We start from the raw sequence: 12,489 nt of genomic DNA, 5'->3' as shown, positions 1-12,489 counted from the left end.
CATTACAATCAAACTTGTAGTCATACTAGGTATGTTTTCAAGGTTAAACAGAAATGTATTTTAGATAGGTAGGTCATCTTCAAACACTTCAGAGATGTATAGAATATGGTATTTAAGATATTTTAATAACATAGTTTTTTTTCTTTTTTTATGACAATGATACTTGTCTGCTCCTGGGAGCACCAATCTACTTCAGAGAAGATGATGGGCACTGAAGAAACTCCTTATGGAGTTTACTTTCTTTGTGGCAAAAGTTAGCCACTGGGCAAGAAAGTGCTTGCCTCAACTGCTGACAGTATGCTGTCCAAAATGGACAAGCAGGACACAAAAGAAAGGACTACCAATCCTGGCCAAGACAAAGTAGAAAGGCTCTATAGAAAACCCTGCTTTACAGATAAGTCTGTCAGATATGCTAGGCCGGTTGGCTGAAGATGATGCCCCAATGTTGCAGAGAAGCCTCGGGTGACTGTCCAGGCAGCCAGCTGTTTCTGTCATTCCTCACATTTTTTTGGAAGTCGCTTGTTTGCACTTCCTCCTTACTCAGTTAATGTTATTTCCTTCCCAGGTCTCTGAGGGAGTTGAAGATTAGATAGGTATAGTTTTCCTCTTTAACAAATTCAGAGCAGAAAATTCACTAAAGAGGTGTAAAGTGTGTAAGTGTGTAGTTTTCGAAAACTATCTTGATGTCTGTCAAATTTACACACTCCTTTAATCCCAGGAAGTAATGTGGCAGGGCAGAGAAAGGTATATAAAGCGTGAGGAAACTCACTCTTGAGGCTGAGGATTTGGTAGAGGTGAGAGCATGGCTGGCTTGTTCTGTCTCTGATCTTTCAGCTTTCACCCCAATCTCTGGCCCTGTTTTTTTAAATTAATAAGATCTTTTAAGACTCGTGTTACACTTACCTGCAGAGTCATCTCTCCAGCCCCTTTCTCTAGTGTCTACTAACATATTTCTCATTTCCACAGAGGTTTCCGCACACCCAACCGTCTCTCCAACCTTGGTACAGCTGTCCTATAGTCATTTCTCATGTGGGTCTTAGAACTACTTTCGTCAAGTATTTCTTCTTTCATCTTGGTGTTGGGATGGAATGACAACTTCTAAGCTCCTTCTGTACCAGACTCCTGCTGGAGTATTTCTATTACCAATTCAATTTCTTTTCAAATGTCTAACGATCATTTCTCAAAAAAAAAAAAAAAAATACACACACACACACACACACACACACACACTTTTTAAAAGATTTATTTATTATGTATACAGTGTTCTGCCTGCATGTATGCCTGCATGCCAGAAGAGGGCACCAGATCTCATTACAGATGGTTGTGAACCATCATGTGGGTGCTGGAAATTGAACTCAGGACCTCTGGGAGAGCAGTCAGTGCTCTTAACTGCTGAGCCATCTCTCCAGCCCCTTTCTCTAGTGTCTACTAACATATTTCTCATTTCCCCTCTTTTTTCAAATAATTTTTAGGTCTGTTGATTTTTCCATTTTTAAATTATATTTAAGTGTGTGCACATGAATACATGCATGCATTCATCTTAGTGCACCTGTGGAGGCCAGATAATAGCTTGAGTTGGTTCTCTCTTTCTGAAATGTGCGTTCGGGGAATTGAATTTAGGTCTTCTGGTGTGTCAGCAAGCACCTTTACCCATAAAGCCATCTTGCTGGCCTGATCTTTCACTTTGGTTGTTTCATTTGTATCTTTGTCATTTTAAATTGCATCATTCTAATCTGTGTGTGTGTGTGTGTGTGTGTGTGTGTGTGTGTGTTCATGGAGACCAGAAAGAGGGTCTTGTGTCCCTGGAACTGTAGTTACAGAAGGCTGTAAGTTTCCTGATGTAGGTGCTGGGAACTGAACTGGGGTCCTTTGTAAGCACACTATGCCCTCCTAACTTCTGAGTCGTAGCTCTAGCCCTGTCTCATTCTAATTTTTTAATATTCCTGTAAAAATCAATAGTATATCTCAGTTTTCATTTCTTAGTTTAGTGTTTTGCGGTCTATCTTAGCTAAAGGACTGAAGAGAGGAGGCTTCAGAGGGGCAGGGAGGCGTTCAGCATTCCGAAGGCTTCTGGAGGTAGACCCTGGGTAAGTGAGGCAGCCAGAAGTGGAGGCGACCAGAGAGTACCCTGGCATCCACTGTCCAGGGAGTTAAGACACTGTCCCATGTTCTCACACCCACAAGCAGTTATTCCAATGCACTGGGTGTGAATCTGTACTTATTTCTACAGTTAAATACAGCTTTATAATGACCAGTGCATCACCCTTGTTCCCTAGATCTGTTCATTCCCAGGTTTCAAGAGAGACTTTGGCCAGCACAGGTTTCCATCCATCCCTCTGAACTGTTTCCTCAACAGGAAGTGCCAGTTACTGGTGGGCATGAGTCCTGTAAACACTGCAATGAGTGCTGACCGCCTTGCTGCTGGTCTCCATAGTGAATGAAGTGGGCAACCTGGAGGCACATCCTGCAGCCAAAGAATGGACCCCAGGTTGTTTCTGGCCCCCACCCTCAGTGTCCTCCAACCTCACCGTACACACTGAAAGCAGTCACCTGGCGCAGAGCGAAAGCAATCACAGAGGGCAAACATGTGCTTCATTCTTTATTATTCTTTATTGGTCCTACCAATGGGACTCTTTACCCAGGCCCACTTTTCCTATGTGCGCTGGCTGTGAAGACGTTCCCGCCACGCAACTGCACCTTAAGTCTCAGCTACTTTCTCCCTCCTATGCCTTTTCCTCACTTGGCCTCATTTTCTCAGAAACTGAAGGCATCTGCTTATTATTATTTGTTTTGGGTCTGTGTAAAGGTTCCTTGGCAGGAGAACATGCATATGACTTTTAAAATAAAGACCAACATTCTGACACTAAGGTAACACACAGGAAAAAATACAGTACTTAGACATCATTGCAAATAAATACCCCATACAGATGATGTTATCTCAAATGTAACAATATTTGTATGAATCAACACTGTAACAGAAGGCAAAGAGTCCCAACAACTAGGAATAAGAAATGCTCATTCCAGGAAACAGAATTCTTCAATTCCTAACAATTTATATTATTGTAATTTGTCCCTTTTTTGGAGGCCAGAGCACAATTTCTCTTCCTCCACTAGTACCAATTGGACCACACCCTGAACCTCACTTAGCAAGCAGTTTGCTAAGGAGTTTTAGTGACTTCTGTTTCCTGAAATTAACAGTGATTAGTTACACCAAGCAAGAGAAGATATAATGTCTTGTTTTCACATTTGCAAAGAATACTATGGCTAACGCTCTTCCGTACTCACAGGCCGACCACGCCGCCGGCTCTCGCGACGCCCTCGGCTCTTCACAAACGTGATGTTTGTACAGCTTGCTTAGCCTGTCCCATGAAGTCCATTTGGTTCCCAAAGCACACTCCAGGTTTTTGTGTTGGTTCTGTTTCTAAGCCCCTGAATTTGCATGTGAAGAATTACTGACTAACAGAATTTTGCACAATCACTGTTCTCTCTCCCTCAATGAAGATGCCCAGGTATGAAGTGAGCCAGGTACCCGCTCCTACCTGTTGGTCCACACTGGCCTTCAGCATTCCCAACTAGCTCTCCGCTGCCCATCGTAGAGAACTTACTTGGCTGGGACACCTCCCGTAACTGATGAAGGCACTACTGGCAATGGTTACTAACAAAAAGGTGTTGAAATAGAACACCCTAAAAATCGACAACTGTAGAATTTTCTAAGTGTACCACAATTTGGCACAACAACCAGAATAACAAAACAATTCCAATTTGGAATTTCACTGGTGCAGTTGTATAAAATTCTGTTAGTCAGTCATGCTTCACAATGTCCTAAAACCCAGAAAACTCTGGAATTTGTAGGTAATACTACTCATTCAATAATTTATGCTTTCAAGTGCCTATTACTGTTTTAACCAGAGCAAAGGTCAAGTTTTCTTCTTGTTACGTTGAACTATTCCTAAGAATAATAATAATACAATATGAAAAACCCCAGAATTGGAATACCCTGGATTTCTTAATGAACATGGCATTTAAAATCTGTAATTTCAAACATGAACCACAATGCCGTGTCCTCTAAAGGCTGTTGAACCACAGCGTGGATACACTAGCCAGCTCCTTGCCGGCTCGAAGCCTCACCTGCAGTCTAGCTACACACTATGGAGCACAGCCCTGCCCCGTGCCGACGCCAGATCAACACGCCGCCGCCACCGCCGCCGGAGCTAGGACGGACAGTACAGGACCACGAGCACAGCCCACGGCATCATCGGAGACCGTCTCTACGCGAGGAATTAAGGAAGCAAATATAATATCAAAATATCAAAAGTGCACAGGTTGATCGGATAAAAAAGGAGCATGTGTAATAAGGAGACCCCCACGGCAGGCGGTCCAGCAGGCCCCTAGAGAGCCTGGCAGTGGTTGTGGAAGCAGGTTCTTCGGCCGTACCCTGGCCTTTCCAAGAAGCAGCGCGCAGCATTCTCAAGAGTAAAGCTTTTTTTTTTCTCCCATTAAGAACGTGGGGAATGCTATTTTGAAAAGAATTACAGTGGCATATCCAAACATCTCTAAGTGGACTTTAGGCTGCCCTTCCTTCCTCTGCATAGGCCATGGGAGGGGGAGGGGAGGGACTGCAGTGTGACAGGGCCGGTGGCCACATCCTCCCAGCAGCTACTCTACAGCTGAAAACAGGAGAAAACAAGACAGCATTAGAAGTCAGTCCCCTGCCACTTCCTGCTCACTTGACACTAAAGCTCTTGTTCTGAGAGTGAGCGGGTACATTAGTTGGCAGAGAAGGCCTGCGTGTATGTTAGGGATGGGGCTCCAAGGGCCTGCAAAGCCCCATATGGTGTAAGAGAAGCTGCGCTCTGACCCAAAGAAAAGGAAAGGCAGGAGGAGGGTGGGCATGCGGGCAGCCATTCCTAGGGCGGACATGCAAGGGACACATGTGGCCTATTCTACCCTCAGTGCATGACTGTGTGGTGCTTAGATCTGAAGGAGAGTGAACAATCCAGGCACCACCCAGAGGGAAGAAAGAGAAAGCTGTCTGAGAGACCACAGGGTCCCATGCTGGGTACCAATGCTGTGTTCCACACCACGGAAGATACCTTTCCACAGGGAGAGACAGGCCAGCAGTTGTCTTTCACGGGAGATGGGAGTCTGGGAGAGAGACTGAGCAGAGTCCTGCTTCACAGCACACTAAAGCAAACACCTGGTGCCACAGCTCTGCACTGGCAGAGCCTCTGGAAAAGGAGACCCCTCAGTGGCCTTTCTTCCTTCTGCAGCATCCCCAGATTGCACAGAGAACCACATGACTCTTACCTGCAGGTCCTGAGCACAGCTCTGGGCCCACAAAAAGCCCTTCCAGCACACAGCTGGGCTCTACTGGACCAGTGCAACTTGGTGGAGCTCAACAGCAGTTCTCAACATGCTGCTTCTTTGGGTCTGACAACTTCTAGCAAAAGGCCCGAGCATGGGCTATGGGTCTCCAAGTACCAAAGAACAGGCTCTGCACCAAGGACCAGGGTCTGACCAGGCACTTGGAACACTTTCTCATTAAAAAAGGAAAGCTAGGCCCTCAGGCCCTGCCGGTTTGTCACCTCACAGGGCAGAGCAGCACGTGGATCTCAGAGATGAGACCCTAAGCAGCCAAGCTCTGTCCTCCTGGGCTACAGTTATTTGTGTCTGAAGTGTGGGGTCTCATCGCAGAATGCAGGCTCTTGGGGTCAGTTCCCTCTGGGACCGGGAAGAAGTTCTGCACTTCTGTCCTGAATATGCTTTGCAGTGAGATGCTGCACAAAATATAAGGAAACTTTTCATGAAAGTACACCAACCTCCGAGAGCTAACCTGGGCTGCTCCTCTAGGCTGCAGGCCTGAGCCTCAGAAAACTGCTTCCAAGTGCTATTAGACACATGCGAGGAACATGCAAGTTTCAACTCAGGCTCTGCCTGTGTGTCCAGGGAAGGACTCTCCCTCGGGTTCTCCTAATAGTGCCTGGGGACCCTGGAAAACACTTCCACCTCACTGACTTACACAAAGGTGTGCAGCTCCACCCCCACCTTTGATACCACCACCCCAAGACAGCAACTGATACGGATATCCTTGAGGGGCTGTGGGGTGAGAAGCAACCCAAGCTCCAAGTGTCCTGGTGACAGATGTGCCCAATGCTGCCACTCGCCTAGAATGCTGCCCTCCGTGCGTTAGTCACATTAAGACCGGCCTAGCACTGCTGTCCCACTGCAACTGGGTTAGTTGAGGTGAAGCGGACGTTAGCGGCGGCGTGCAGCACCCCACAGCCCTAATCACAGTAAATGCTGTGCTTCTCGCTGCAGAACACCTGATTGGCCAGCCCGGCGCCCTCCGCCCTCTCGCTGGCACAGGCACAGGTGTGACTTACGCTCGGTGTGGCTGGCTTGGCCTTGGGGGTAGCCTTGTTGCGGCCCCTGCGGGTCTGCTCATGGTCCAGCTCTAGCAGCTCCAGCCGCTGGGTGAGTGCCAGCTTCTGCTGGATGGCCATGCGCAACAGGGAGTTAAGAGTCTTCTTCTCGTCCTCTGCGGCAGCCAGCTGCCGCTGCATCTCATCCAGCTGTGTGATGTACTCGTCACATCTATGGAGACAGAATACAGCTGAAAGGCCCAGACAAGGGAAGGCAGGCCCCAGCACCCCACCCCGAGTGTTTCTCTCTTGGAGCCTGAGCCAGGGCTGCTGAGGTTTGTTGGGAATTCTTTCAGCAAAGGTTCCTTTGGAAAAAGGCCATGACCAGGACCAGAGAGGCAGTGCCCAAACAGAGTAGCCCTGTAAGCCTACCTTCATTCAGTTCTGTGTTCCTGGGCTTGTTTTTATGTGTGTGTATGGGGGCAGAGGCAGAAGGACTGGGTGGGCTGGCTAGTTTTTATGTCAACCTGACACAGATTATAGTCATTTGAGAAGAGGGAACCTCAACTGAGAAAATGCCCTCACCAGACTGCCCTGTGGACAAGCCTGTGATGCATTTTCTTAATCAGTGGTTGATATGGGAAGGCCCAGCTCACCATGGCTGGTGCCATCTTTGCTAGTGGTCCTAGGTGCTACAATAAATCAGGCTGAGCAAGCCATGAGAACATGTCGGTAAGTAGCACTCCTCCATGGCTCCTGCATCGGCTCCTGCCTCCAGGTTCCTGCCTCCAGTTCCTACCTGACTTCCCTGGATGATCAACTATAAGCACTTTCCTCCCCAAGTTGCTTTGGGCCATGGTGTTTTATTACAACAACAGAAACCCTCACTAAGCCAGGCATGGTGGGCACGCCTTTAATCCCAGCACTTGGGAGACACAAGCAGACAGATCTCTGTGAGTTCAAGGCCAGCCTGGTCTACATAATGAGTTCCAGGCCAGCCAGAGCTACATAGCAATACCCTGTCTCAAAAAAGAAGAAAAAAATTTTTTTCTAAGCCCCAGTAGGAGGAAACTTCCAGAGAAATCCTGGAACTCCTTTGCTCCTGCTGCCCTGGCAGGGGCCTATCTGCAGGGATGCTAAGACACGTGAGGGAGCAGTCTCCTAGCCCATCCTGTCTGCCTCTGAACCTCAGCTTCTTCACACTCTACAGGAAAGGGCCAAGTCTACCAAGTTCAGTTCTCAGCCTTGCCTTCCCCAGTGTCATCCCAACTTAGACCAGCAGGTGGCACCACCTGACTTTAAGGGTGATAGGCAGGGGCCTTGTTTTCCAGCCTTAAGACTGTTCTTTCCTAGCCTGGGAAGCCTATCCACCACCCTTAAGAGGTCCCCAGGCCACAAAGATGCCCCATGAGAGAGGAAGGAAAGCTGCACACCTCCCAGGCCGAAAGCTCCCTTGCCCCTTCCCTGATAGAAAGGCCGGAAATGGATGGCAAATTGCCAAGTTGGAACCCCCAACAGGGTCCTGCTACAGGGAGAGGAATAGCAAACGAGCCTGGGCCTGTCCCCACTGGAACAAAGTGAGACCTCAGTTATAACCCCTCTCCAAAGCTCACTGCTCTTGGCCCTCTGCTTCCAAGACTCAAGGCACAACAAACTGAGCCTCCAGGCTCATAGGTAGGGAAATCTGAACTAAGTTTCTGGGGGCCACAGGATGCATACCTCTGCTGAATGTCTGCCTGCCTCAGTGGTGCCAACCAGTCCTGGTCCACAGCTGGGCACCTGCTTACATGATGCACAGAGGCTGGGGTACAGCCAGCTGGGGACCCTGGTGCTGAACAGTCTTTCCATCGCCTTGCTTTCCCCTATACCAACTAGAGCCAGGCCTACGTGCTAGGCTGGGCTAGGGGCAGTCATTTCCAAACCTTGAGTTGTGTTGGGGTGCCTGATGGTGCCCCAGCCCAGGTGCTGAACCAGCAGGCCTGCAGGCCTCAGGAAGAAGACTGAAGCCTGTGGCTAAGGGCAACAGGGAGCTCCAGGAGGGGAGAGACCGCAGAAGAGAGGGCCACTAGTGGTGCAGGTACCTGGTGGCAAACATGGCCCGCAGGGAGGAGAAGGTGGCTGCATCTTCCTTGAGGGCCTTGAGTTCATTCCGTAGCTTCATCATGGTCTCGGTCACCATGGCCTTCTCATTCTCATACTTGCTCTTCAGGTTGGCCAGGGCCACCTCAGCTGTCTGGGGGACAAAGAGGTATAAAGTCGGTAGGTGGGGTGAAGCTGCTCAAGGGAAGCCCTGGGTTTACAGTGGGAACCTGGGTCCAAGGTGGTGGAAACTTCTCTGGAAAAAGCCTTCCCTCATATGCAGTCTTGGGGACAGAATGACAGCCATGCTCACGGAAGGTCAGCTTGCCTCAGTGAGTCCCACCCTCTGATCCTGATTAGCAGGGAAGGATGTCCCACAGGGCCTGTCCTGGAGAAGCCAAAAAGCCCTGTATCAGCCCCTGGGGCACTTGGACCACAGCCCTGTTACTCGAGCATCAGAACCTCTGTAAGGTGGTCGGTGGGTGGGTCAGAAGCAGAGTTCTGGTTTAAGAACTCTCTAATGCCCAGTCACTCCGCCTCTTGTCTGGGAGCCCTGAGGAAGGGGACAGGAGGAGACTAATCCAACAAGGAAGGGCACAGGCCCGAGGGCCCGGCAACGAGTGGAGCAGGCACCCTCCAGTGGGCTCTGTGCTCCACGCACTTTATCTCACCTGCTTGTTGGCCTTGAGCACTGTTCGAAGTGTGGTGATCTGTTCCCGCTTGGTGCTCAGCAGTGACTTCAGCTTGAGGATCTCCTCCATGAGCGCCTCTTTATCCTTGTCCACAGCAGGGCCCAGCTCCTGTGAGGCAATTCGCTGCCGGGATAGCTCAGTTGTACGATCTACCGCTGCCTGTAGGTGCTTGATCTGGTCTCGGATGATGGCGATCAGGTTGTAGATGTTCATAGGTTCCCGACGGGGGTCACTCAATGGTGACGGCAATGAAGAGCTGGGTGAAGGGCTGCTGTCCCCAGTCCCATCTGCTCGGCCCACCTCTGTGGCCAATAGCCCCTTGGACAAAAGGACAGGTGAACGGCGCCCACGGCCCTCGGGGCTGGTGCGGCCAGCCTTGCCCTGGCCCTCACGGTAATAATCCAGCATGACACGGTTGGGTGTCTCATTGTTGCACATACATACATGATGGTAGAGGTTGGCCAGCTCCTCACTGAAGGTCACCAGCTCATCCTGAGCCACATTCAGGCTGCCCTGGGTCTCACCAGCCACATCGCTCACCTTCTTCAGCTCCTTCTCCAGCTGGGCCAACAGCTCTCGGTCCTGATGGCTAGCCTTCTCAAGCAGTGAGACCTTCTCTGTGAGCGCCTGGCCCTCAGCCTCATAGCGGCCTTTCTCTTCTGCATGCTGGGCCTCAGAGGCTTCGTGGGTGCTGCGCAATGCCTTGAGCTGCTCCCGGAGTTCACCAGCCTCAGCCACAGCCACGTGGTACTTGCAGGCCAGGATCTCAGGCCCATTGATGTCCACCTCATAGTAGTCACCATCTTCATGGCTATCACGGTCCTTCTCGTTATCCAGGGAAGTCTGCCGTTCCTTGCCAGCCTGCAGGCGCCTCAGGGCGCTCAGGTTCTCCGTGAGACGACTCACCTTCTCGTGCTGCTCAGAGAGGGTCCCCCGCGCCTGCTCCAGCTGCTTCTGTGTGTCCTGCAGGGTTGTCAGCAGGCCTACCTTCTCCCGCTCCATCTGCAAAGGTAGATGTGGCAGGAGAGAGGCCATTAAAGGGCTCCAGGACACCCCAGCAACACCTCAGGCTAGGCCAGATGGGCCACGGGCTGTGCCAGCAGACTGGACAGAATTCACGACAAAGACCATGAATATCACCACAATAGTGGTCACCCATAAAGGTTCACTCTGAATGTGTTGGAGGGAAGCTGGGCTTCAAATGTAGAATTCCAGGGCACATTGGCAGGGTCCTTACGTGTCCAGCTCTCTACCACTTTCCTTTCTCAGGTTGTGGAGAACACTCACTCACTAGATCAACTACAAACTGTCAGATGTGCCAATGCACGGCCCTGCTGAGACTCTGGCTTGTGGTCTGTATGTAGGAGTTACATGAGGGGCCATATCGCCTCACCCTGACATGATATGGGTAGCAAAGAGAGCCACAGGGCACCATGGTACGACAATCAGGAACCTACTTCTCCAGGACACTACTCTTCACTACGGAATTTCATTTGTGGTAAAGATACAGGATCTAAACCCAGTATGAGTAAATTGCAGGCAGCCACGTGTCCCCAAAGCACTGCGTACACAGAACATGCAGTCCTGCCGGCACTGAAAAAGGCATGGGACGGGGAAGACTGGGACACGATGCCCTGCCTACTCACCTGCACCAGCTGCTGCTTCAGCTTCTGGATCTCAGATATGTGGAGCTCACTGAGCAGGTCAGAAACGAGGCTCGGGGAGGGGGGAGCCAGGCCATCCTTCCTGGGTGTGGACGTCTTGTTGTCCAGCGAGGATTTGACCAAGCCACTGTGCTCAAAGCCATTGACCAGGGCTTCCGCGTCATTGTTGGGCTCGGCAGTGACGGCATCATCACTGAACTTGAGGCCGTCCAAAGAGACGGGCAGGTGGCTGGTGTAGAAGGAGTCGTTGATGCTCATGTAGTGCGACAGCTCCTTGCGTAGGTTGTTCTTCTGCTCCCGCTCTGTCTTCAGAGTCTCCAGCGCCTCCTCCAACTGCCGTTCAGAGATCTCCTTAAGCCGGATGGCATCCTCCAGCTGGCTGTTGAGGTACTCGGTCTCCTCCTCTAGGCGCTTGATTTCATGCTTGAGGCCCTCAAATTCCACCTGGGGAATAATACAAACACTCCCATGTCAAGACAATGTCAGGCTCCACTCAGGGTGATGAATCCCAACAGTGTCAGAACACTACCTCCCCAACCACAAAGAGTAAGGAGACCCAAAGAATGAAATGCCACCCTGTAGGAGAGGGCAGTGGCTGCAGCCAAGGCCACTTCCTACACTGAGCAACATGGATGCTAAAAGGTACTTCTACAGCACTAGAAGTAACAGAAACATTCAGCCCACTGCCAGGACCAGTGTGCCTATGGCTGAGGATTCCCATGGAGGCTGCCAAATTCCTATTGTATTTCTGAAGATTAGTACCAGTGTGCATGGATTTAAAATTCTATAAAATTACTCAGTTAACATTAACAGCTAACCAAATCTCTCTCTCTTTTAAATGTGTGTGCATGATGTATGTGTGTGGGTGTACACGCCACTATGCAGTGTGGAGATTCTCGCCTTCCACCTTTACGTGAGTTCTGGGAACTGCGCCCAGGTCACAAGGCTTGCCTGGTAAACACCTTTACCCGCTGAGCCACCTCACCAGCCCTAACCGGATTATTTTAAGGTACATAAAATATATACTTTGTTGTGTGCTATAACTGTTATTTTGAATCATATTTCAAAACAAAGGAACTGGACTTCCCCTTAAGGTCAAATGGTTCAGCACCAACTCCTTAGAATGCAAGCCTGGAGGAGCTAGAAGATGAGTGGGAAAGCATACTGGTCTTGTTAACACACACAATCTGAGAGTGGACAAAGAAAGAGTAGATGGAAGTTGATGCTTACTGTGAGGTTCGGGGTTTATGGCATATATAAAAACACCTCATTGTAATACTAAGGAAGACTTAGGGCAGGAAGGGAAACCTGGTACAATATTCTAAGTGTGCCCATATCCCAGTGCCCCAAGTGGGGCTGAGGAACCTTACAGTAGGTGTGGCTCCACTGAGTGTAGGGTCTCCTTGAGCTTTGGTTTCTCTCCTCCTCAGGGCACTGTGGGCAGTAGTACCAATCAATGTCCAATGGCTCCTCATGCTTATGAGCTACAAGATGGCGCCGTGAGCCCTGCTCCTGTGGTTCCCAGCACCAGAATCCATCGCTTGCCTGCTTTTGCAAACTGAAAAGCTTCTACATAGACACATGGGCTTTCTCTGCAGGATAGAAGTACCGGGTCCACTGACAATGAGGCCTTAGCTTAAGATGATCTGGGTGCCAGCAGGGTTCTAATGAAAGCAGGACAGCAATCATGGC

At 50.0% G+C, this 12,489-nt stretch overlaps 1 protein-coding gene across 2 annotated transcripts in view; it reads right to left on the bottom strand.

Annotated features, from left to right (window-relative positions):
- Positions 1 to 2,586: 2,586 nt before the first annotated feature.
- The window catches only part of Bicd2 (BICD cargo adaptor 2), a 47,646-nt gene continuing 37,743 nt past the window's right edge, over positions 2,587 to 12,489 (bottom strand). The window contains exons 4-8 of one of the 2 annotated variants that reach the window (XM_006992284.3): positions 10,780 to 11,241; positions 9,113 to 10,135; positions 8,444 to 8,595; positions 6,384 to 6,594; positions 2,587 to 4,667 (exon numbers count right to left, since the gene is read on the bottom strand). In XM_006992284.3, coding sequence (XP_006992346.1) covers positions 4,662 to 4,667; positions 6,384 to 6,594; positions 8,444 to 8,595; positions 9,113 to 10,135; positions 10,780 to 11,241 — 1,854 coding nt within the window. In that variant the 3' untranslated portion in view covers positions 2,587 to 4,661. Of the gene's footprint in view, positions 6,595 to 8,443; positions 8,596 to 9,112; positions 10,136 to 10,779; positions 11,242 to 12,489 lie in introns of both variants that reach the window. The other variant, XM_006992283.3, reaches the window with a different exon arrangement.

The sequence above is a fragment of the Peromyscus maniculatus genome, chromosome 5 (genome assembly GCF_049852395.1).
Source record: "Peromyscus maniculatus bairdii isolate BWxNUB_F1_BW_parent chromosome 5, HU_Pman_BW_mat_3.1, whole genome shotgun sequence".
Taxonomy (NCBI): Eukaryota; Metazoa; Chordata; class Mammalia; order Rodentia; family Cricetidae; genus Peromyscus; species Peromyscus maniculatus.
The sequence above is the reverse complement of the archived record's forward strand: the minus strand, read 5'-3'. Positions and strand labels throughout refer to the sequence as shown.